This window comes from Pseudophryne corroboree, chromosome 2 (assembly GCF_028390025.1).
Source record: "Pseudophryne corroboree isolate aPseCor3 chromosome 2, aPseCor3.hap2, whole genome shotgun sequence".
In the NCBI taxonomy this organism is placed as follows: Eukaryota; Metazoa; Chordata; class Amphibia; order Anura; family Myobatrachidae; genus Pseudophryne; species Pseudophryne corroboree.
The window spans coordinates 110,926,874-110,953,194 of NC_086445.1; the positions used below are offsets into that span (position 1 = coordinate 110,926,874).

Consider the following 26,321-nt stretch of genomic DNA (forward strand, 5'->3'; position numbering starts at 1 on the left):
CTTCACCCAGAAGTCTTCCACATGATTATAAACCGTTGGGAAAAACTGGACAGGTATTGCGCCAGGTCAAGGGACCCTCAGGCAATAGCTGTAGACGCTCTGGTAACACCGTGGGTGTACCAGTCAGTGTATGTGTTCCCTCCTCTGCCTCTCATACCCAAGGTACTGAGATTGATAAGATGGAGAGGAGTAAGCACTATATTCGTGGCTCCGGATTGGCCAAGAAGGACTTGGTAACCGGAACTTCAAGAGATGCTCACGGAGGATCCGTGGCCTCTACCTCTAAGAAGGGACCTGCTCCAGCAAGGACCCTGTCTGTTCCAAGACTTACCGCGGCTGCGTTTGACGGCATGGCGGTTGAACGCCGGATCCTGAAGGAAAAAAGGCATTCCGGATGAAGTCATCCCTATCCTGATCAAAGCCAGGAAGGATGTAACCGCAAAACATTATCACCGCATTTGGCGAAAATATGTTGCGTGGTGCGAGGCCAGTAAGGCCCGACGGAGGAAATTCAACTGGGTCGATTCCTACATTTCCTGCAAACAGGAGTGTCTATGGGCCTGAAATTGGGGTCCATTAAGGTTCAAATTTCGGCCCTGTCAATTTTCTTCCAAAAAGAACTAGCTTCAGTCCCTGAAGTTCAGACGTTTGTAAAAGGGGTACTGCATATACAGCCTCCTTTTGTGCCTCCAGTGGCACTTTGGGATCTCAATGTAGTTTTTGGGTTCCAAAAGTCACATTGGTTTGAACCACTTAAATCTGTGGAGTTAAAATATCTCACATGGAAAGTGGTCATGCTGTTGGCCCTGGCCTGGGCCAGGCGCGTGTCAGAATTGGCGGCTTTATCCTGTAAAAGCCCTTATCTGATTTTCCATTCGGACAGGGCGGAATTGAGGACTCGTCCTCAGTTTCTCCCTAAGGTGGTTTCAGCGTTTCACCTGAACCAACCTATTGTGGTGCCTGCGGCTACTAGGGACTTGGAGGACTCCAAGTTGCTAGACGTTGTCAGGGCCCTGAAAATATGTTTCCAGGACGGCTGGAGTCAGGAAAACTGACTCGCTGTTTATCCTGTATGCACCCAACAAGCTGGGTGCTCCTGCTTCTAAGCAGACTATTGCTCGTTGGATTTGTAGTACAATTCAGCTTGCACATTCTGTGGCAGGCCTGCCACAGCCAAAAATCTGTAAATGCCCACTCCACAAGGAAGGTGGGCTCATCTTGGGCGGCTGCCCGAGGGGTCTCGGCTTTACAACTTTGCCGAGCAGCTACTTGGTCAGGAGCAAATACTTTTGTAAAATTCTACAAAATTGATACCCTGACTGAGGAGGACCTGGAGTTCTATCATTTGGTGCTGCAGAGTCATCCGCACTCTCCCGCCCGTTTGGGAGCTTTGGTATAATCCCCATGGTCCTTACGGAGTCCCCAGCATCCACTTAGGACGTTCGAGAAAATAAGAATTTACTTACCGATAATTCTATTTCTCGTAGTCCGTAGTGGATGCTGGGCGCCCATCCCAAGTGCGGATTGTCTGCAATACTGGTACATAGTTATTGTTACCAAAAAAATCGTGTTATTGCTGTAGTGAGCCATCTTTTCTAGAGGCTCCTCTGTTATCATGCTGTTAACTGGGTTCAGATCACAAGTTGTACGGTGTGATTGGTGTGGCTGGTATGAGTCTTACCCGGGATTCAAGATCCTTCCTTATTGTGTACGCTCGTCCGGGCACAGTATCCTAACTGAGGCTTGGAGGAGGGTCATAGGGGGAGGAGCCAGTGCACACCAGATAGTCCTAAAGCTTTCTTTAGATGTGCCCAGTCTCCTGCGGAGCCGCTATTCCCCATGGTCCTTACGGAGTCCCCAGCATCCACTACGGACTACGAGAAATAGAATTATCGGTAAGTAAATTCTTATTATTTCCTTTTAGGGTGGAGAGATACACATGTCCGAGGAGGCGGTACATGATATATTGGAACAGACCGTGCTGGACCCAGACTTCCAGGAATTCTTTGATTTGTTAGATTATGGTAAGTCTTTATGGTTTGTCTGAACACCTCTCGTTTCTTGGAAGATAACTTGTGGTATCTACACACTTAAGTGCTATGAACAATTTGTACTTTGACAATGTTAGGTTTGCAGTTTCTTAGGCTAAAGCAGCATTTAAAACATGTTGCATAAACCATATCTTTCACATTGAGCCGTTCATACTATACACAATATCCAGTTCTGTTAACTGGTTCATTGTTAAGTGTGGTTTATATCTATATTAACCTGTAGTTGAAAAAGTCCTGTTTTACAATTCTAGATACATCCAAGGTACCAAAGAACCCTTCTCGTGATACTTCAGCCCAAAATTCCGACGCAAAGAATAATGTGCCCGGAAAAGGAAAGAAACAAGATGCTGTAGAAGGATCACTGGAAATGGAAGTTGGTGAGTAATGTTTTGTCCAACTCTTATCTCTGGCAACCAATCTGGTGGACACTGGATTATCATGGGGCCTCCTACCCCTCTAGATATCCCATAATCCTAAACACCTTAGTTTCTTTTCTTTTGTGTCCAAGGAGAGTGCACCATTTTACTTAGGCTTTATCTTTTGTCTTCCCATTGTTATCCTTGATTGCAGAGTTCAAGTTCTGAAGTCCGCTGTTGGGGTCAGATTAGGGATGCTTTTCTAATTCTGTCTGCAGCACTTTCCCCCTTTTCCTAGAAGCGGGTCACACAATCATGGATTGATGGATGACCATGGTCCTTTTAGGTAGGTACCTGTTGTGGGTGCCAGTTTTGCAGCGATACCTCCCCTGGCTGCTCAGTACTGCTCTGCGGGATGGCCGGGGATGTACTTTCAGGGGTGGCTCTCTTATCTGTATTTCTCTGACGTCTTAGTGGATGCTGGGAACTCCGTAAGGACCATGGGGAATAGCGGGCTCCGAAGGAGGCTGGGCACTCTAGAAAGATCTTAGACTACCTGGTGTGCACTGGCTCCTCCCACTATGACCCTCCTCCAAGCCTCAGTTAGATTTCGTGCCCGGCCGAGGTTGGATGCACACTAGGGGCTCTCCTGAGCTCTTAGAAAGTAATAGTCTTAGATTTCTCTGACGTCCTAAGTGGATGCTGGGGACTCCGTCAGGACCATGGGGTATAGCGGCTCCGCAGGAGACAGGGCACAAAAATAAAGCTTTAGGATCAGGTGGTGTGCACTAGCTCCTCCCACTATGACCCTCCTCCAAGCCTCAGTTAGGTTTTTGTGCCTGTCCGAGCAGTGTGCAATCTAGGTGGCTCTCTTAAGGAGCTGCTTAGAAAAAGTTTTTAGGTTTTTTATGTTCAGTGAGTCCTGCTGGCAACAGGCTCACTGCATCGAGGGACTTAGGGGAGAGAAGTTCAACTCACCTGCGTGCAGGATGGATTGGCTTCTTAGGCTACTGGACACCATTAGCTCCAGAGGGAGTCGGAACACAGGTCTCACCCTGGGGTTCGTCCCGGAGCCGCGCCGCCGACCCCCCTTGCAGATGCTGAAGATTGAAGGTCCAGAAACCGGCGGCAGAAGGCTTTTCAGTCTTCATGAAGGTAGCGCACAGCACTGCAGCTGTGCGCCATTGTTGTCACACACTTCACACCATAGGTCACGGAGGGTGCAGGGCGCTGCTGGGGGCGCCCTGGGCAGCAATGTATAATACCTTTTATGGCTAAAAAATACATCACATATAGCCCTTGAGGCTATATGGATGTATTAAACCCATGCCAGATATCTCAAACTCCGGGAGAAAAGCCCGCCGGAATAGGGGGCGGGGCTTATTCTCCTCAGCACACAGCGCCATTTTCCTGCTCAGCTCCGCTGTGAGGAAGGCTCCCAGGACTCTCCCCTGCACTGCACTACAGAAACAGGGTAAAACAGAGAGGGGGGGCACTTTTTTTGGCGATATTTTATATATTTAAGCTGCTATAAGGATACAACACTTATATAAGGTTGTTCCCATATATATTATAGCGCTTGGGTGTGTGCTGGCAAACTCTCCCTCTGTCTCCCCAAAGGGCTAGTGGGGTCCTGTCTTCGATAAGAGCATTCCCTGTGTGTCTGCTGTGTGTCGGTACGTGTGTGTCGACATGTATGAGGACGATGTTGGTGTGGAGGCAGAGCAATTGCCGATAATGGTGATGTCACCCCCCAGGGAGTCGACACCGGAATGGATGGCTTTGTTTATGGAATTACGTGATAATGTCAGCACATTACAAAAATCAGTTGACGACATGAGACGGCCGGAAAACCAGTTGGTACCTGCCCAGGCGTCTCAGACACCGTCAGGGGCTGTAAAACGCCCTTTACCTCAGTCGGTCGACACAGACCCAGACACAGACACTGAATCTAGTGTCGACGGTGAAGAAACAAACGTATTTTCAAGTAGGGCCACACGTTATATGATCACGGCAATGAAGGAGGCTTTGCATATCTCTGATACTGCAAGTACCACAAAAAGGGGTATTATGTGGGGGGTGAAAAAACTACCTGTAGTTTTTCCTGAATCAGAGGAATTGAATGATGTATGTGATGAAGCGTGGGTTAACCCAGATAGAAAAGTGCTAATTTCAAAAAAGTTATTGGCATTATACCCTTTCCCGCCAGAGGTTAGGGCGCGCTGGGAAACACCCCCTAGGGTGGATAAGGCGCTCACACGCTTATCAAAACAAGATACGGCCGCCCTCAAGGATCCAGCTGATAGGAGGCTGGAAACTACCCTAAAAAGTATATACACACATACTGGTGTTATACTGCGACCAGCCATCGCCTCAGCCTGGATGTGCAGTGCTGGGGTGGTCTGGTCGGATTCCCTGACTGAAAATATTGATACCCTGGATTGTGGTACCGAAGCCGGACGGCTCGGTAAGACCTATTCTAAATCTGAAATCTTTGAACCTGTACATACAGAAATTCAAATTCAAGATGGAGTCACTCAGAGCAGTGATAGCGAATCTGGAAGAAGGGGACTTTATGGTGTCCCTGGACATAAAGGATGCTTACCTGCATGTCCCAATTTGCCCTTCACATCAAGGGTACCTCAGGTTCGTGGTGCAAAACTGTCATTACCAGTTTCAGACGCTGCCGTTTGGATTGTCCACGGCACCTCGGGTCTTTACCAAGGTAATGGCCGAAATGATGATTCTTCTTCGAAGAAGAGGCGTATTAATTATCCCTTACTTGGACGATCTCCTGATACGGGCAAGGTCCAGAGAACAGCTGGAGGACGGAGTAGCACTAACCCAATTAGTGCTGCAACAACACGGGTGGATTCTGAATTTTCCAAAATCTCAGTTGACACCGACAACACGTCTGCTGTTCCTGGGAATGATTCTGGACACGGTTCAGAAAAAGGTGTTTCTTCCGGAGGAGAAAGCCAAGGAGTTATCCAAACTTGTCTGGAACCTCCTAAAACCAGGAAAAGTGTCTGTGCATCAATGCACAAGAGTCCTGGGAAAGATGGTGGCTTCTTACGAAGCGATTCCATTCGGCAGATTCCACGCACGAACTTTTCAGTGGGATCTGTTGGACAAATGGTCCGGATCGCATCTGCAGATGCACCAGCGGATAACCTTATCACCACGGACAAGGGTGTCTCTTCTGTGGTGGTTGCAGAGTGCTCATCTGTTAGAGGGCCGCAGATTCGGCATACAGGACTGGGTCCTGGTGACCACGGATGCCAGTCTGAGAGGCTGGGGAGCGGTCACACAGGGAAGAAACTTCCAGGGAGTATGGTCAAGCCTGGAGATGTCTTTTCACATAAATATACTGGAGCTAAGAGCGATTTACAATGCTCTAAGTCTGGCAAAACCCCTGCTTCAGGGTCAGCCGGTGTTGATCCAGTCGGACAACATCACGGCAGTCGCCCACGTAAACAGACAGGGCGGCACAAGAAGCAGGACAGCAATGGCAGAAGCTGCAAGGATTCTTCGCTGGGCGGAAGATCATGTGATAGCACTGTCAGCAGTGTTCATTCCGGGAGTGGACAACTGGGAAGCAGACTTCCTCAGCAGACACGATCTACACCCGGGAGAGTGGGGACTTCATCCAGAAGTCTTCCACATGATTGTGAACCGTTGGGAAAAACCAAAGGTGGATATGATGGCGTCCCGCCTCAACAAAAAACTGGACAGGTATTGCGCCAGGTCAAGAGACCCTCAGGCAATAGCTGTGGACGCTCTGGTAACACCGTGGGTGTTCCAGTCAGTGTATGTGTTCCCTCCTCTGCCTCTCATACCAAAAGTACTGAGAATTATACGGCAAAGGGGAGTAAGAACGATACTCGTGGCTCCGGATTGGCCAAGAAGAACTTGGTACCCGGAACTTCAAGAGATGCTCACGGAGGATCCGTGGCCTCTACCTCTAAGACGGGACCTGCTTCAGCAGGGACCGTGTCTATTCCAAGAGTTACCGCGGCTGCGTTTGACGGCGTGGCGGTTGAACGCCGAATTCTAAGGGAAAAAGGCATTCCGGAAGAGGTCATTCCTACACTGGTAAAAGCCAGGAAGGAGGTGACTGCACAACATTATCACCGCATTTGGAGAAAATATGTTGCGTGGTGTGAGGCCAGGAAGGCCCCCACGGAGGAATTTCAATTGGGTCGATTCCTACATTTCCTGCAAACAGGATTGTCTATGGGCCTCAAATTGGGGTCCATTAAGGTTAAAATTTCGGCCCTGTCGATTTTCTTCCAGAAAGAATTAACTTCAGTTCCTGAAGTCCAGACTTTTGTAAAAGGAGTACTACATATACAGCCCCCGGTTGTGCCCCCAGTGGCTCCGTGGGACCTTAATGTAGTTTTGGATTTTCTCAAATCCCATTGGTTTGAGCCACTCAAATCGGCGGATTTGAAATATCTTACATGGAAAGTAACCATGCTACTGGCCCTGGCTTCAGCCAGGAGAGTGTCAGAATTGGCGGCTTTATCCTATAAAAGCCCATATCTGATTTTCCATTCGGACAGGGCAGAACTGCGGACGCGTCCTCATTTTCTGCCTAAGGTGGTGTCAGCGTTTCACCTGAACCAGCCTATTGTGGTGCCTGCGGCTACTAACGATTTGGAGGATTCCAAGTTGTTGGACGTGGTCCGGGCATTGAAAATATATATTTCAAGAACGGCTGGAGTCAGAAAGTCTGACTCGCTGTTTATATTGTATGCACCCAACAAGCTGGGTGCTCCTGCTTCTAAGCAGACGATTGCTCGTTGGATTTGTAGCACAATTCAACTTGCACATTCTGTGGCAGGCTTGCCACAACCAAAATCTGTCAAGGCCCATTCCACAAGGAAAGTGGGCTCATCCTGGGCGGCTGCCCGGGGGGTCTCGGCATTACAACTCTGCCGAGCAGCTACGTGGTCGGGGGAGAACACGTTTGTAAAATTCTACAAATTTGATACCCTGGCTAAAGAGGACCTGGAGTTCTCTCATTCGGTGCTGCAGAGTCATCCGCACTCTCCCGCCCGTTTGGGAGCTTTGGTATAATCCCCATGGTCCTGACGGAGTCCCCAGCATCCACTTAGGACGTCAGAGAAAATAAGAATTTACTTACCGATAATTCTATTTCTCGTAGTCCGTAGTGGATGCTGGGCGCCCATCCCAAGTGCGGATTGTCTGCAATACTTGTACATAGTTATTGTTACAAAAAAATCGGGTTGTTATTGTTGTGAGCCGTCTGTTCAGAGGCTCCTACGTTTGTCATACTGTTAACTGGGTTCAGATCACAAGTTGTACGGTGTGATTGGTGTGGCTGGTATGAGTCTTACCCGGGATTCATTATCCTTCCTTATTGTGTACGCTCGTCCGGGCACAGTATCCTAACTGAGGCTTGGAGGAGGGTCATAGGGGGAGGAGCCAGTGCACACCACCTGATCCTAAAGCTTTATTTTTGTGCCCTGTCTCCTGCGGAGCCGCTATACCCCATGGTCCTGACGGAGTCCCCAGCATCCACTACGGACTACGAGAAATAGAATTATCGGTAAGTAAATTCTTATTTTTTTTTATTTTCAGTGAGACCTGCTGGCAACAGGCTCACTGCAGCGAGGGACTAAGGGGAGAAGAAGCGAACTCGCCTGCTTGCAGCCGGATTGGGCTTCTTAGGCTACTGGACACCATTAGCTCCAGAGGGATCGACCGCAGGCCCAGCCTTGATGTTCGGTCCCGGAGCCGCGCCGCCGTCCCCCTTACAGAGCCAGAAGCAAGAAGATGGTCCGGAAAATCGGCGGCATGAAGACTCTGTCTTCACCAAGGTAGCGCACAGCACTGCAGCTGTGCGCCATTGCTCCTCTCACACACTTCACACTCCGGTCACTGAGGGTGCAGGGCGCTGGGGGGGGCGCCCTGAGGCAGCAATAAAAACACCTTGGCTGGCTAAAATACCTCAATATATAGCCCCAGGGGCTATATATGAGGTAAATACCCCTGCCAGAATTCCATAAAAAACGGGAGAATAGGCCGCGAAAAAGGGGCGGAGCCTATCTCCTCAGCACACTGGCGCCATTTTCCCTCACCGCTCCGCTGGAAGGAAGCTCCCTAGCTCTCCCCTGCAGTCTACAAAGGGTTAATAAAGAGAGGGGGGGCACTAAATTTAGGCGCAGTATACATTATATATAAAAACAGCAGCTATAGGGGACATAACTCAGTTAGTCCCTGCATTATATAGCGCTCTGGTGTGTGCTGGCATACTCTCACTCTGTCCCCCCAAAGGGCTTTTGTGGGTCCTGTCCTCGTTTAGAGCATTCCCTGTGTGTCTGCGGTGTGTCGGTACGGCTGTGTCGACATGTTGAATGAGGAGTCTTATATGGTGACGGAACAGAGGCCGATATATGTGATGTCGCCCCCTGTGGGGCCGACACCAGAGTGGATGGATAGGTGAAAGGTATTAACCGACAGTGTCAACTCCTTACATAAAAGGGTGGATGACGTAACAGCTGTGGGACAGCCGGCTTCGCAGCCCGCGCCTGCCCAGGCGTCTCAAAGGCCATCAGGGGCTCAAAAACGCCCGCTCTCTCAGATGGCAGACACAGATGTCGACACGGAGTCTGACTCCAGTGTCGACAAGGTGGAGACATATACACAATCCACTAGGAACATCCGTGACTTGATCCCGGCAATAAAAAATGTGTTATACATTTCGGACTTTAACCCAAGCACCTCTAAAAATGGGTTTTAGGTTTGAGGAGAAAAAACAGGCAGTGTTTTGTTCCCCCATCAGATGAATAAATGAAGTGTGTGAAAAGCGTGGGTTCCCCCGTTAAGAAACTGGTAATTTATAAAAAGTTACTGATGGCGTACCCTTTCCCGCCAGGAGGATAAGTTACGCTGGGAGATATCCCCTAGGGTGGATAAGGCGCTCACACGTTTGTCAAAAAAAAAAAAAGGTGGCACTGCCGTCTTAGGATACGGCCACTTTAATAGGTACCTGTTGATAAAAAACAGGAGGCTATCCTGAAGTCTGTATTTACACACTCAGGTTCTAGACTGAGACCTGCAGATAGTGCTGCTGCAGCGTGGTCGGTGAGCCTGTCAAACAGGGATACTAGTTGGCAAACATAAAAACATATTAAAGACGTCGTCTTATATATGGGGGATGCACAGAGGGATATTTTGCCGGCTGGCATCCAAAATAAATGTAATGTCCATTCTGTCAGGAGGGTATTAGAGACCTGTCACTGGACAGGTGATGCTGACTTAAAAAGCGCATAGAGAGCCTTATAAGGATGAGGAAATATTTGGGGATGGTCTCTGGGACCTCGTATCCACAGCAACTGCTGGGAAGAAATAATTTTACCTCAGGTTTCCTCACAGACAAAGGTACAGTCCTTTCGGCTTCAGAAAAGCAAGCGGGTCAAATGGCGCTTCCTTTCTGTACAGAGACAAAGGTAAAGGGAAAAAGCTGCACCAGTCAGCCTGTTCCCAGAATCAAGATTCTTCCCCCGCCTCCTGTGAGTCCACACCATGACGCTGGTGCTCCACAGGTGTAGCCTGGTACGGTGGGGGGCCGTCTCAAAAATTTCAGCAATTAGTGGGCTCGCTCACAGGTGGATCCCTGTTTCTTTCAAGTAGTATTTCAGGGGTACAAGCTGGAATTCGAGATGTCTCCCCCCAGCCGTTTCCTAAAATATGCCTTGCTGACAACTCCCTCAGGCAGGGAGGCTGTGCTAGAGGCAATTAATAAGCGGTATTCCCAGCAGGTAATACTCAAGGTGCCCCTACTTCAACAAGGACGGGGTTACTATTCCACACGGGTTGGGGTACCGAAACCGCATGGTACGGTGTGACCCATTTTATATTTAAAATCCTTGAACACATACATAAAAAAATTCAAGTTCAAGATGGAATCGCTCAGGGCGGTTATTGCAAGCCTGGACGAGGGGGATTACATGGTATCCCGGGACATCAAGGATGCTTACCTGCATGTCCCCATTTACCATCCTCGCCAGGAGTACCTCAGATTTGTGGTACAGGATTACCATTACCAAGTCCAGACACTGCCGTTTGGACTGTACATGGCACCGAGGGTGTTTTATCAAGGTAATGGCCGAAATGATGATACTCCTTCGAAAAAAGGGAGTTGTAATTATCCCGTACTTGGACAATCTCGTTATAAGGGCGAGGTCCAAGGAGCAGTTGGTAGTCGGGGTAGCACTATTTTGGAAAGTGCTACAACAGCATGGTTGGATTCTAAACAGTCCAAAGTCACAGCTGGTTCCTATGACACGTCTACTGTTCCTGGGGATGGTTCTGGACATAAACCAGAAATAGTGTTTCTCCCGGAGGAGAAGGCCAAGGAGTTGTCATCTCTAGTCAGAGACCTCCTGAAGCCAAAATAGGTAGCGGTGCATCATTGCACGCGAGTCCTGGGAAAAATGGTAGCTTCCTACGAAGAAATCCCATTAGGCAGGTTCCATACAAGAACTTTTCAGAGGGACCTGTTGGACAAGTGGTCCGGATCGCATCTTCCGATGCATAGGCTGATAACCCTGTCTCCAAGGACCAGGGTATCTCTACTGTGGTGGCTGCAGAGTGCCCATCTTCAAGAGGGCCGCAGGTTCGGCATACAGGACTAGGTCCTAGTGACCATGGATTCCAGCCTTTGAGGCTGGGGGGCAGTCACACAGGGAAGAAACTTCCAGGGACTTTGGTCAAGTCAGGTTATTTCCCTACACATAAATATTCTGGACCTGAGGGCCATTTACAATGCCCTGAGGCCGGCAAGGCCTCTGCTTCAAAACCAGCCGGTACTGATCCAATCAGACAACATCACGGCAGTCGCCTATGTAAACCAACAGGGCGGCACAAGAAGCAGGATGGCGATGGCAGAAGCCACAAGGATTCTCCGATAGGCGGAAAATCATGTGTTAGCACTGTCAGCAGTGTTCATTCCCGGAGTGGACAACTGGGAAGCAGATCTTCTCAACAGACACGACCTCCACCCGGGAGAATGGGTACTTCCTCCAGAAGTCTTCCAATAGGATTGTACACCATTGGGAAAGGCCACAGGTGGACATGATGGCGTTCCGCCTCAACAAAAAGCTATAAAAGATATTGCACCAGGTCAAGGGACCCTCAGGCGATAGCTATGGACGCTCTGGTAACACCGTGGGTGTACCAGTCGGTTTATGTGTTCTCCCCTCTGCCTCTCATACCAAAGGTACTGAGAATAATAAGAAGGCGAGGAGTAAGAACGATACTCGTGGATGGCCAAGAAGAGCTTGGTACCCAGAACTTCAAGAATTTATATCAGAGGACCCATGGCCTCTGCCACTCAGACAGGACCTGCGGCAGCAGGGGCCCTGTCTGTTCCAAGACTTACCGCGGCTGCGTTTGACGGCATGGCGGTTGAACGCCGGATCCTGAAGGAAAAAGGCATTCCGGAGGAAGTCATTCCTACGCTTACTAAAGCCAGGAAAGAGGTTACAGCAACTCGTTATCACCGCATATGGCGAAAATATGTTGCATGGTGTGAGGCCGAAAGGGCCCCAACAGAGGAATTTCAACTAGGTCGATTTCTGCATTTCCTGCAAGCAGGAGTGACTATGGGCCTTAAATTGGGTTCCATTAAGGTACAGATCTCGTCTCTGTCGATTTTCTTTCAAAAAGAACTAGCTTCAGTACCTGAAGTTCAGACATTTATAAAAGGAGTGCTGCATAGTCAGCCCCCGTTTGTGCCTCCTGTGGCACCTTGGGATCTCAACGTGGTGTTGAGTTTCTTAAAATCACATTGGTTTGAACCACTAAAAACCGTGGATCTGAAATATCTCACGTGGAAGGTGGTTATGTTATTGGCCTTGGCTTCTGCCAGGCGAGTATCAGAATTGGCGGCTTTGTCTTGTAAAAGCCCTTATTTGATTTTCCATATGGATAGGGCAGAATTGAGGACTCGTCCCCAGTTTCTCCCAAAGGTGGTGTCAGCGTTTCACCTGAACCAGCCTATTGTGGTGCCTGCGGCTACTAGGGACTTGGAGGACTCCAAGTTGCTAGACGTTGTCAGGGCACTGAAAATATATGTTTCCAGAACGGCTAGAGTCAGAAAATCTGACTCGCTGTTTATCCTATATGCACCTAACAAGCTGGGTGCTCCTGCTTCTAAGCAGACTATTGCTCGTTGGATTTGTAGTACAATTCAGCTTGCACATACTGTGGCAGACCTGCCACAGCCAAAATCTGTCAATGCCCATTCCACAAGGAAGGTGGGCTCATCTTGGGCGGCTGCCCGAGGGGTCTCTGCTTTACAACTTTGCCGAGCAGCTACTTGGTCAGGGGCAAACACGTTTGCAAAATTCTACAAATTTGATAAGCTGGCTGAGGAGGACCTGGAGTTCTCTCATTCGGTGCTGCAGAGTCATCCGCACTCTCCCGCCCGTTTGGGAGCTTTGGTGTAATCCCCATGGTCCTTACGGAGTTCCCAGCATCCACTAGGACGTCAGAGAAAATAAGAATTTACTCACCGGTAATTCTATTTCTCGTAGTCCGTAGTGGATGCTGGGCGCCCATCCCAAGTGCGGTTTATCTGCAATACTTGTACATAGTTATTGTTAACTAAATCGGGTTATTGTTGAGCCATCTGTTGAGAGGCTCTATTGTTTCATACTGTTAACTGTGTTTCATATCACGAGTTGTACGGTGTGATTGGTGTGGCTGGTATGAGTCTTACCCGGGATTCAAAATCCTTCCTTATTGTGTACGCTCGTCCGGGCACAGTACCTAACTGAGGCTTGGAGGAGGGTCATAGTGGGAGGAGCCAGTGCACACCAGGTAGTCTAAGATCTTTCTAGAGTGCCCAGCCTCCTTCGGAGCCCGCTATTCCCCATGGTCCTTACGGAGTTCCCAGCATCCACTACGGACTACGAGAAATAGAATTACCGGTGAGTAAATTCTTATTTTGTCACCCCCCCACCGTCCCGTCCCATCTCCCCACCCTGTGGCTAGGGTCAGCAGCCATTATAGCATAATTCTGGCTAAGAATGTGCGGCAGGCGCTGTCTTTGAATACCCGCTAGATATGGCTACGCATGCCGTATCTAGCCCCTCCCCCTCTCTGCCTTTTTTTTTTTTTCTCTGGAGGGTTGGTTTTGTCTTGCTCAGTGTATAGTAGTCTGCTACAATAAACATGTCATGTCTACTGATTGCTGTTAATTGTAGATAGTCTGCAGCCTAAAATTAACGCAGAGATACTGTTCGTGACCGCTGATCATAACAGTAGCTAAATCTCATAATGCAGATAACTAGAAAGCGGCTCCACGTTACAAATCCTTAGGAGATTTTGGGATTTGTTTTAGAAAAATGGGTGACACCATTCTGGTAATTTGAGTTCCTTAGCACTTAAGGCTGGCAGATTACTAAGACTGCTATTTGTTTAAATCTTCAGTGTAAATAGGTGGCCTTCACTACTATTGATTTTGTTCTTAAGAATATTAGTGTAAATGTAACTCGGATGTCTTCATAGTTCATACAAAATCCCCTTTCAGTATCATTCTAATGATATTCCTTCACGAACTTGGCTGGGCAATGCCAGGTTCTACAGTTAGTATCATATATATGTAGAGATGTACCCTTTGCTTACATGTAGAGGCTGCTTATAGTCGCATCTATGATCTCCAAATGCACTGCCTACAGGGGAAAGGGCGAGTGCGTACACATGCTCCCGTTTGCGGACACGTTTACTGCTATTGCTTGGTGTGATAGCTGATAAAGGACTCAACTGTAAATGTTTATATATGTATATGTGCTAGCAAGAGTGTCAACGCATAACATGACATTTTATTGCATTGCTATTGAGTGTGTTTTCAGAAATTCAGAACAGGTATATGTTTGAGGACATCAATAGCAAAATATAGAAAAAATATGAGACACTTTAACGCCGTGTACACACTAGACAATAATTGGAACGATGTGCCTGATTCCGACAGATTGGAACTACATCATTCAAATTGTCCAGTGTGTATGCGCTATGTTCTGGCGATGCATGCTCCTGCATGCAGTCAGTGACCTCCTCCATCAGGCCTGCAAGTAGGTCTGACGGGTAACATAGCCAGCGAGGGCCATGCTGCCGAATACAGCATGGCCTGCTCCGTCTCTGCCGGCATCGGCTGGTGTGTATGCACTTGCCGATGCGGGTTCCCCCGCCGTGTCCTCTCCCAGCCAATATCACTGGGTATACACATCGTCTAGTGCAGTGATTTTCAACCTTTTTCAACTCGCGGCACACCGAACAATATTTTTAAATTGCTGAGGCACACCCCCAGTCCTCCACGGGGAAAAACACACATAGTGGCCACCACGGTAATAAAAGAAACACACGGCACTCACAGTAATAAAATAAATACATTTGCCACCACAGAAAACCCCCACACACATTTGGCCCTCACAGTAATAAAACAAACATTTGCCCCCTCAGAATAAAAAAACAAACATTTGTCCCCTCACAAATAAAAACAAACATGTGCCCCCTCAGAATAAAAAAACAAACATTTGCCCCCTCAGCAATAAAAACAAACATTTGCCTCCTCAAGAACAAAAAACACACACACTAGCCTCAATAGTATTAAAACACACATTTGCTCCCAAAATAAAAATGAATAAATACATTGGTCCCTACCTGCTGGTAGAAGAGAAAGGAGCTGAGGTCCCTCATCGGCTGGAGTGAAACTCACAGTGCAGATCTGTGAGCGGTAGACAGGCATGCAGGCAGACTAGCTGCCCGGCTGTCTGGCTGGTTAGCTGGCGAGTGGGGCCGTTATGCGGGCTGGATGGCAGACGGTCGTACGGGCTGGCTGGTGGGCGGGGATGCTTCCAGCCATGCCATGTAGCGCATGTGACCTGTGATGCCATGCCGCCGCGTCACTATAGGTCACGGCTCAGGCACTATAAGAAGAGCCCAGCGCTGCCCGCGTGTCCGCTGTCAAGGTCCACAGTTAGTGAAGAGGGCTCTGACTCTGCGGCACACTTGTCAACCAGCCGCGGCACACTAGTGTGCCGCGGCACATGGGTTGAAAAACGCTGGTCTAGTGTGTAGCCAGCCTAAGATCAATAAATATGAGAGAAAAGAGGATTTTGGTACTTACCGATAAATCCATTTCTCTGAATCCACTCGGGGACACTGGAGATCTAGACAGCTCGGGTGTGAAGTATGCAGACCGGACGTAGCACAATGTAAAACAAAAAAGTTATGCACAGCCGGCACTCCTTCCCCTTCACGATTCCCCCCCCCCCCCCCCCAATCCCTCCAGTTTGAAAAATTGACTGAGAGAAGAGGGGACATGATGGAACAAAGCCATACGGGAAGGACCAACCGTACCAACACTTCAAAGAGCACCCAAGAACTAATAACACGGGCAGATTTATTAAGCTCTGCGAAGTGATAAAGTGGAAGGTGATAAAGCTCCAGCCAGTCAGCTCCTTACTGTCATTTTTCAAACCCAGACTGTTAGGATCTGATTGGCTGGTACTTTATCGCCTTCCACTTTATCACTTCACCGAGCTTAATAAATCTGCCCACAGTAACCAAACTGTTTGAACTAAATTTATAAGAACACGCAGGCTGACAGCACCGAGGTGGGCGTCCAGTGTCCCCGAGTGGATTCAGAGAAATGGATGTATCAGCAAGTACCAAAATCCTCTTTTCTCTATCATCCACTGTCAGCAGTGTCCTTTGGAAGATAAAATATATGGTTTTAAATAAATTAAATTCAGACAGATCTCAGCAGCAGAGCCCCTAATAACCTCCTTTCTCCAACCCAGCGCCAGTAATAAATACAGTGCTAGCAGTACACTTCAGTTCTCAGCAGTTCCTATCCACACATAAGTCTCTGTTCCCCTTCTGTGAGCGGACTCTGCAAATGTCCAGCCCGCTCTAACTGCGCGCCTATAAGAAAATAAAAATGGCTGCAACTGACTTTTTTTATTCACCTCACAGTCTATATATAGAATCCCAAAAGCAGAGATGACACTCAGAGGCTTGAATGTATAAATGCAGAAAGCTGTATTGAGTTCAACGTTTCCGGGTGCAACCCCCTTTCTCAAAAATACATACAGCACAAACAGATACAACAAGAACACAGAGAAAACTTACCCCTAAATACCTCACCGACAAATGCACGAGCAGCTCCCGCCGGCGTCCGCGTCCCTGAGCGCTTCCGCTGCTCGCAGCCGAACTTCCGGTCCATGCGTTCCACAAGGCGGCGGAAGTCAGGCCTACGTTCCACCTGTTGCTATGGCGCCGCCAATACATCCAGGAGGTGCAGCGCGTCCCTTGCCGTCAGAGTGTCCACACTAAAGATGCTGAGAGTCTGGCAGGGCGTTCAGGGATAGCAGTAGCTACAGCATATAGCTCCAAACCCTCACCTATGTGACAATAAATGAAAAACAATTTAAAACAAAGAGTGTATACAAAATACCCGACTACATACATGTCCATAACACCATGATCACTGTAAGAAGGAGAGCATGCAAATACATAATGCCTAAGTAAATAATTAATATGACTCCCTACCAGATAGTACAATTAGAAGAATAAATCAAACCAATATATATGATCATATTGAGCAATGAGACTATTAGACTAGAGCATTCCAGTTAATTTTTTCATTCAGGCCATGCGGCTGCACTGAATTCAACCTGAAGATCCAGCTAGTTTCTAGGTTTAATAGTTTCCTAGATCTATCTCCACCTCTAATTGATTCCTTCACATGGTCAATGATAAAATATCTAAGAGAGGCTAAATCATGGCCCTGTACTTTAAAATGTCTTGCCACCGGCTGTTCAATTTCCTTGTCAGAGAGAGCCGCCTTAATTGCAGATCTATGTAGGGCCATCCGCTCACGGAATTTTCTGATGGTTTGGCCCACATAATAAAAATCACACTGGCAGACTATAATATATACAACATGCGTGGTGGTACAAGTTAGCACATGTCGAATGTTGTAGACCCGCTCACTGTAAGGATGTTTGAAAGTCTTAGTACTGATCATAAATTTACAGGTTTCACACTGTGTATATTTATAGCATCCTGGTGCCTTAAAATGTACATTAGGGGCTTTGGCCATATTCATCCCAGTGATGTCCGTATGGACCAAAAAGTCTCAAGTTACGTCCCCTTCTGAATGCCGCCACCGGTCGGATTTCTTTCAGACATGGCAAATCTTTATCTGACTTCACGATGGGCCACAATGCTTGGGACGCACGTCTGATGATAGGGCTCGCTGTAGTATAATCGCTGGACCATGGGAGAATTTTTTTTACTCTCTTTGGCCTTAACGCCCAACAGGTCTTCACGTTGCAGAGCCAGCACTTTGTTTTATGCGAAATAGTTCCTTCTCATCATATCCGCGTGCTGTAAATCTGTTAATTAGATCGTCCAGAAGCTTGGGCACCAATTTGGGATTACTGGTTATTCTTGCAACCCTCACCATTTGGGAGAATGGTAGACCCTTTTTCAGGGCTTCAGGATGGTGACTTGCGGCGGCCAGGATAGTGTTTCTGTCCGTGGGTTTATAGTAAATCTCAGTAGACAAAAGGCCATCCTTAACACGTACCATCACATCGAGAAATTGGGCAGATTCCTCGCTGTATGTATATGTAAATCTAATGGAGCTATTGAGTGCATTAATGTCATCAATTCTTCAAATAGACGTACACCACCAGACCATAACATAAACACATCGTCGATGTAGCGGGTGTATAATAGTATATGTTGCGAGATGTTCTCAGTAGTGAAGAACAATTTCTCCTCTTGCGCAAACATATATATATATTCGCGTATGATGACGCGACTGAAGATCCCATGGCACAGCCCTGTTCTTGGCGATAGAATTTACCGTCATACAGGAAGAAATTCCGATGTAAAGTCAAAGATAATAGTTGAAGAAATAACTCCTGGTCAAATACAGTAGTGGATAAATGTTCACTTAAGAACGACTTCATCGCCTCAAGTCCTTCATCGTGCGGTATAGACGGGTAAAGGCTGCAAACGTCCAAGCAACATAGTAAAGTATTAGGAGGCAGCACTTGAAACTTAGTCAGTAAATTGAGAAAACTTGTAGTATCCTTCAAGAATGCTTCTTTTTGCGGGAGCAATGGTTGGAGAATATGATCCAAAAGACGTGAGACCGGCTGATATATTGAGTCCCTGGCCGAGATGATCGGTCTACCCGGCGGTTGTAAAGGGTTCTTGTGAAGCTTCGGAAGTGTGTACAGAATAGGCACTACCGGATGTTGCTGGTATAAGATAGAAAATAGCTTTGAATAAATTTTTCCTTCCTCATTAGCCATAGATAGAATGGCATGTAGTTCTTTTTGATACTGTATAGTGGGGTCCCCACGGAGTCTGGTGTACACCCCAGGTTCAGACAACTGTCTTTCAACCTCCTTACGGTAATCTGTGATGTTCATTACACAGATTGCACCGCCCTTATCTGCAGGCCTGATTATGATGTCCTGGTATGCCTCCAGATCTTTGAATGCTTTATATTCAATTTTAGATAAATTGTGTCGTACTGGAATTGGATTACTGGTGTATTTGGTCACTGCTTTATCCATAAGCCTTGCAAATGTCTTAATTGAAGGGTTTGTAGACATCGGGTCAAATACAGAAGTAGAGTTGCTTTTAATAAATTCACTTAGTGCTGAAGTATTATCAGGAACTGGTTTGTTCTGATAAAATTCTTTGAGGCGTAGCTTCCTGGAAAAGTTGTGTAAATCCTTTCTCCATTGAAATTCATTATGGAAATTTGTAGGAACATATGATAGTCCTTTGTTAAGCACTTGAATCTCCACTTCAGTCAGTACCCTATCCGATAGGTTGAAGATTAAATCACTTTGTAGTTTTTTCTTGGACCACCTCTTGTTATGACCACCCCGACGGGTGGCAGATTTTTTGAGGAAGGTCCTTGTGCTTCTACTCCTAAAGGGATTGGCTGACTTCTGGAGTTCTCATCAGAATCAGTAAAAGCAAACTGCGCGCCTATAGGAAAATCAAAATGGCCGCAACTGACTTTCTTTACTCACTTCACAGCCAGTCATTTAGCGTGTAGACTATACTAGACTCACCTGTAATCCTGCGCGCCCACCGGGAGCTCCCATTTCCACCCTCCTCAGCGGCTCTCTAACACTCTCTATACAAAGCTGTCATCAAAGCAAAAGGGTCAAAAGAAAACAAGAAGATTCCCTGTATTGGGCACACTCTGACTATAATACTTTAATCAAGTCAAATATCTGTCATGACTTTTATTAGGATCTTTTAAAACATAAGCGAAATATGGTGCATGTGAATAAAGTTGTGAAAAATAATAAAGTGAATTAAAAAGCTTAGCCACTGTGATTTTTGTGTTTCTTCACTGTCTCCAGTGTCTATACAATGTTGCAATATCTGTAGCAATGCTAGTTGCCTTATGTCTGGTAATGATACCTTTGTAGCTACAAATGGATGGCTCCTGTTATGATTTCATTACGCCACCAGTATTTTAAGTTCCATGTCTGCAGTGTGCGCATCACTGACTAATCATGCTTAAGTGGTGACCCATCCTTTGAGTGTCTACTTTTATTTGCTAGGGACTTATTATTCTTAGGAGAATTATTATCCTTGTGCTGCTGCTCTCTATATATGAGACATGTAATGTTCAGGGTGCTCTGGTCCATATGGCAGTATACCTTATTTTATGGTTCATGTATCGACACCCGTTATACACACATGTGACGTATTCGGAAGATGTATCACATTCCAAGTAAATTTTTCAGTGCACTTTTTGACATTAGAGCAGTTGTTTTGTTGTTAGAATTACAATGCTCTTATTCAGTGTGGTTAAAATCCACATTTATTAATTTATATGTCCACACCAGTCACATGCACATGTGTGAGATGTATTATGGGGTTTTATGACACACTCATATATATCCCATACAGCTTTTATTCGCTACAAGCAGTGGGGTATTCGTTCAATGTAATAAAAAATATATGTATTGTCTTTTTCTTATATAGTGTGGTACCCTGTATTCATGCTCACTTATAGCAGAGACACATCCTCATTCCCATTCTATTCATCATATATGTCCTCATTACAGTACCGATCACTATAATTCGTTCACACACTTTTTGTTTATGGGTGTAGACCCAATTGTGGGACCCCCACAATTTCTGACTGTGAAAAGCAGCCCTATTGTGTCACAGCGTTCAGCGTTCCAAACGCCGCATGTATCAGCAGGAAGCCGCTGACCGCGGCTCTCCTGTGTGGGAGCACCCGCGTGACTCTGTGCGATCAGAGGGCTATTCTCAGAGCGGTATACATGCAGCTTGCTCTGCGGTGAGGGCAGCACCTATTCCCACACATAGGCACAAGTACACAGGTCCCTATATAAATATAAATGTACTGCCTATATGTAACAGTTAATTAGAACGGAGGGCATTCCAATTAATTTTTTCATTTAGACCACGTGGTTGTAAAGTATTAAGCTTCATGATCCATTTTGCTTCTAATCTATGTAATGTAAGTATTCTATCTCCCCCTCGATGTAAAGGGGGTACATGATCAATAAGTTGATATTTCAAATTAGAAATGGCATGAGCTTGGGCACAAAAATGTCGTGACACTGGCTGGTCAATCGCTTTACCACTCAGAGCTTGATTAATATTCGAGCGATGTAATGCCATCCGTTCTCTTAAAGTGCGACTCGAGAGGCCCACAAATAACAGTTGACATGGGCAGATAATGCAATAAATAATAAAACGGGTGGTACAAGTCATCACATGCCTAAAAGAGAATTTCTTTTTGGTTAGGGGATGAACAAATTCTGATCCTGAGATCAAGGCAGTGCATGTAGTGCAAGATGGACAACGGTAACAACCAGGTTTTTTGCTTGTTCCAAAGATACCAACTTTTGGAGAATAGTCGGTTACATCCGTCTTAACTAAATAGTCTCGCAAGTTGCGGCCTCGTCTGTAACTGGTCATCACTTGTGTATTCTCAAAGCAGGCCAGTGATTTATCAGATTTGACAATGGGCCATAAAGCCTTGGTTGCCCGCGGTATAAAAGGGCTGGCTGTGGAGTATCGTGTGGACCATATAAACCTATTTTGAACTACTTTAGGACGTTGTTGAAATATTGCATCTCGATTCATACCCATGATGTCAAACTTCGTGGATTCCAGTGCTTTGATATCATAACCCCTCTTAGCAAACTTATTTACCACAACCTGTAAGGCATCGTCCAGTAAGGAGTGTTCACTGGTGATTCTTGCCACTCGAAGCATTTGTGAGCGAGGTAGACCTTTTTTAAGTGCGATTGGGTGATGGCTACTCGCATCCAGTAGCGAATTTCTGTCAGTGTGCTTATAAAAAACGGTAGTTGATAGCTTGCCGCCCTTCAAATGCACTGTTACGTCTAAATAATCTACATGGCTGGAATTGTAAAGATACGTAAACTTGATCGGACCTGGTGTAGCATTAATCTCGTTCATCATTGATTCAAAGGATGTACCACTGCCAGTCCATAAGACAAACAGGTCATCTATGTATCTGATGAACCATAATATATTGCGCAAATATGTGGGATTATCAAAGAATAAACATTGTTCTTGTTCGAACATAAATACATTGGCATAGGCCGGTGCCACGCTACTCCCCATGGCACAGCCTGCCGACTGAAAGTAGAAATTACCATTAAATAAAAAGTAATTCCTTGCGAGTATTAACCTAAGTAATTTTAAGAACAGTGGTTTATCAAAATCAAAGTCGTCTTCTAAACTGTAGATAAATGATTCCATAGCCCTAATGCCTGCTTCATGAGGAATAGATGTATATAGGGAGGAGACATCCATGGTACAAAGTAGTGTGTCGAAGGGCAAATTCTGAAATGCCAAGATTTTTTCCAAGAAAGTAGATGTATCTTTCAGATATGTTTTTCGTTTGGTGATGTGTGGTTGCAGGAGAAGATCTAACAGTTCAGCAACTGGTTGATAAAGAGATCCCCTCGCTGAAACGATCGGACGTCCTGGGGGATTGTCCAGACTTTTGTGAATCTTCAGCAGCGTGTAAAGGCATGGGAATAATGGGGTGTTTGGGAATTAAAGCTTCTTTAAGCTTAGCCTCTAGATGTTTGTTCATAACTGACGTTTCCAGGATTTGGGATAATTCTTTGTGATATTGCTCTGTGGGATCCCGGTCCATTTTAGCATATGTGGTGATACATGACAATTGTCTCATCACTTCCTTGATATATTGGGATCTATCCTGTATTACCACACTACCACCTTTGTCCGCCGGACGTATAATAATTGATGTATCCTCACTTAGTTTTTTTAAAGCACCTCGTTGTTCAAATGTAAAATTTTGATGTATTTTGCCTGGCGTGGCTATAAATCGGTTCACGGAATCATTCATCAGACGACTATAAGTTTTGAGAGATGGATTCAGGGATGGAGGATCAAATGTAGACGTGATATATTTCTGTATGATCTTATGTTTAGGTACCTTGTCCTCATCCTTATTCTGATGCTGGAAGAATTCTTGTAATCTCAATTTGCGATTCATTTAATGTAAATCGGTTTGCCATTCGAATGTATTATGGAAATTGGTGGGTACAAAAGAAAGTCCTTTGAGTACAGACATCTCAATGGAGGTCAAAGGTCGAGATGATAAATTAAAAATCAAGTCGTCTTCTGTGCTTTGGTTGCTTTTGTTGATCCTTTTGTTTTGTCGGCCCCTCCTTATGGGCTTGGTCAGCCTCTGCTCTGGCCCTGGTGGTAGCCCCTAAAGGGGGGCGCTGTGCTGAAATAGAATCATCAGAATCTGCCATAACAAAGTCACTCACTATTGGATGTATATTGCCTTTTATCTAGACGTGTCCCACGTGGTTTACGGAAAGGTCTCCCTGATGCTCTGTTGTAGGATTTCATGGTATCCGTGCCAGTCAGCCAACGATACACTTGGTGGTCTTCATAATCATTTTGGACCGTTTGTAATTTGGATTTTTTAAATTTAAACAGGTCACGTCTATAAGTCTCCACCTGTTGCGTCAATTTAGCCCATGTCGCGGCATATCCAGGGTCGGATAGTGTTTCCACCCTAGTAGTATTCAGTGTATCGATTTTGGCTCTGGTCACTGATAGCTCTCGGCCTGACTCCTCAATAACGAGGAGCATCAAGTCAAAGCTACACTTGTTGAGTATTGAAATCCACCGACGACAAAAATCGGGATTGGTTCTCCCTATGGTCGGAGCATTCCGCACATGGAAACCACGGGGAATCATTTTCTGTCTATAATCAGATAAAGTTGAGCCATGCAATAAATAATCAGTCTCTCGTTTTTCGGAGTCTATATAGTTGTTTATACAAATCATCGACAGTGTCTTCCAGCGCTTCAGGTACACAATCCTCAGCAAATAGGATACGTTCAGCCTGCACCTTACTGAAACTCATAGTTTCATCTGTATGTAAGCCCAAATTGGCAAAAGCAGTCACATCACATCTCTCCACATTGGATTCCTCCATATTAAATGACTGTAGATCCGTAGTGATGAATCAGATAGAAGTAACAAAAACTGCAGTAGGTGCCTTGATACTATGGGAGTCTATACCCACGCAATACAGTCTGGTATAAATCCGGCACTCAAATGGTCAAAAAGTTAACTGCCTCTGTGCCTTTGCTGAATAATACATGCATGCAATCGTTCAGAACAGGCACGGCACTCCAGGACTTAGTGAAAAAATATCTTTATATCAACACATGAATACAATGTGTATACATCACAGAGCACAAGCAATCTCTACAATGCTGCATTTCGGGCCCCGCAGGGTCCCTTCGTCAGGTACATGCGAGTGCTGAGAATAAAAGGAAAAACAAACATATACAAGGTGATGGCAATGGACTTACCTAAGTAGCCTCCCCATGCCGGCGTGTGCAGCCTCCAGTGCGCGTGGTACTTCCGGTAATCTCAGGGCGCCGTCCTGATGACATCATTGAGATGCTCAGTCGTCATGGCAACCCGGCTACACCGTTCACTACAGCGCCGCTGAGGTCACCATAGCCTTGCAGGGAGAAGCCACTATAAACAAATACAAAAACAAAACCCAACTAAATAACTACATTACATATATTTCTACAGCATATAAGAACTGTATATACCGGGTGGCACCTACAAAATATATATAGAGTGCCCCATTGTAATGTGACAGCCTCATATACAAATACATAACTCAGTTGTCACAGGAAACAATTCCAGACAACGAACGACAGAGAGAAAACAAAGAAAAAGAAGGAAGAAAACATGATTGAGAGATGTAAAAAGACTATATCACATCTAAAACAATGAATTAGATGAAATAGGAGTGTGAGCAAGGGCAATGAAAAAGAGAATCAGTACAAAAGCAATATAGATATAAATGTACTGCCTATATGTAACCGTTAATTAGAACGGAGGGCATTCCAATTAATTTTTTCATTTATATATATTTATATTGCTTTTGTACTGATTCTCTTTTTCATTGCCCTTGCTCACACTCCTATTTCATCTAATTCATTGTTTTAGATGTGATATAGTCTTTTTACATCTCTCAATCATGTTTTCTTCCTTCTTTTTCTTTGTTTTCTCTCTGTCGTTCGTTGTCTGGAATTGTTTCCTGTGACAACTGAGTTATGTATTTATATATGAGGCTTCCATATTACAATGGGGCACTATATATATATATATATATATATATATATATATATATATTTTTTTTTTTTTTTATAGGTGCCACCCGGTATATACAGTTCTTATATGCTGTAGAAATATATGTGATGTAGTTGTTATTTAGTTGTGTTTTGTTTTTGTATTTGTTTATAGTGGCTTCTCCCTGCAAGGCTATGGTGACCTCAGCGGCGCTGTAGTGAACGGTGTAGCCGGGTTGCCATGACGACTGAGCATCTCAATGATGTCATCAGGACGGCGCCCTGAGATTACCGGAAGTTCCACGCGCACTGGACGCTGCACACGCCGGCATGGGGAGGCTACTTAGGTAAGTCCATTGCCATCACCTTGTATATGTTTGTTTCTCTATCGTCCTAGTGGATGCTGGGGTTCCTGAAAGGACCATGGGGAATAGCGGCTCCGCAGGAGACAGGGCACAAAAAGTAAAGCTTTAGGATCAGGTGGTGTGCACTGGCTCCTCCCCCTATGACCCTCCTCCAAGCCTCAGTTAGATTTTTGTGCCCGGCCGAGAAGGGTGCAATCTAGGTGGCTCTCCTAAAGAGCTGCTTAGAAAAGTTTAGCTTAGGTTTTTTATTTTACAGTGAGTCCTGCTGGCAACAGGATCACTGCAACGAGGGACTTAGGGGAGAAGAAGTGAACTCACCTGCGTGCAGGATGGATTGGCTTCTTGGCTACTGGACATTAGCTCCAGAGGGACGATCACAGGTACAGCCTGGATGGTCACCGGAGCCTCGCCGCCGGCCCCCTTGCAGATGCTGAAACGAGAAGAGGTCCAGAATCGGCGGCAGAAGACTCCTCAGTCTTCTTAAGGTAGCGCACAGCACTGCAGCTGTGCGCCATTTTCCTCTCAGCACACTTCACACGGCAGTCACTGAGGGTGCAGGGCGCTGGGAGGGGGGCGCCCTGGGAGGCAAATGAAAACCTTTTTTGGCTAAAAATACCTCACATATAGCCTCCGGGGGCTATATGGAGATATTTAACCCCTGCCAGAATCCGTTAAGAGCGGGAGACGAGGCCGCCGAAAAAGGGGCGGGGCCTATCTCCTCCGCACACAGCGCCATTTTCCCTCACAGAAAGGCTGGAGGGAAGGCTCCCAGGCTCTCCCCTGCACTGCACTACAGAAACAGGGTTAAAA

General features: G+C 46.2%; 1 protein-coding gene across 1 annotated transcript in view; it reads left to right on the top strand.

Annotated features, from left to right (window-relative positions):
• Positions 1-26,321, top strand: part of LOC135001744 (protein NPAT) — a 167,449-nt gene that overhangs the window by 79,145 nt on the left and 61,983 nt on the right. The window contains exons 11-12 of the mRNA XM_063951610.1: positions 1,925-2,024; positions 2,303-2,428. Of these exons, the coding sequence (XP_063807680.1) occupies positions 1,925-2,024; positions 2,303-2,428 (226 nt within the window). The remainder of the gene's footprint in view (positions 1-1,924; positions 2,025-2,302; positions 2,429-26,321) is intronic.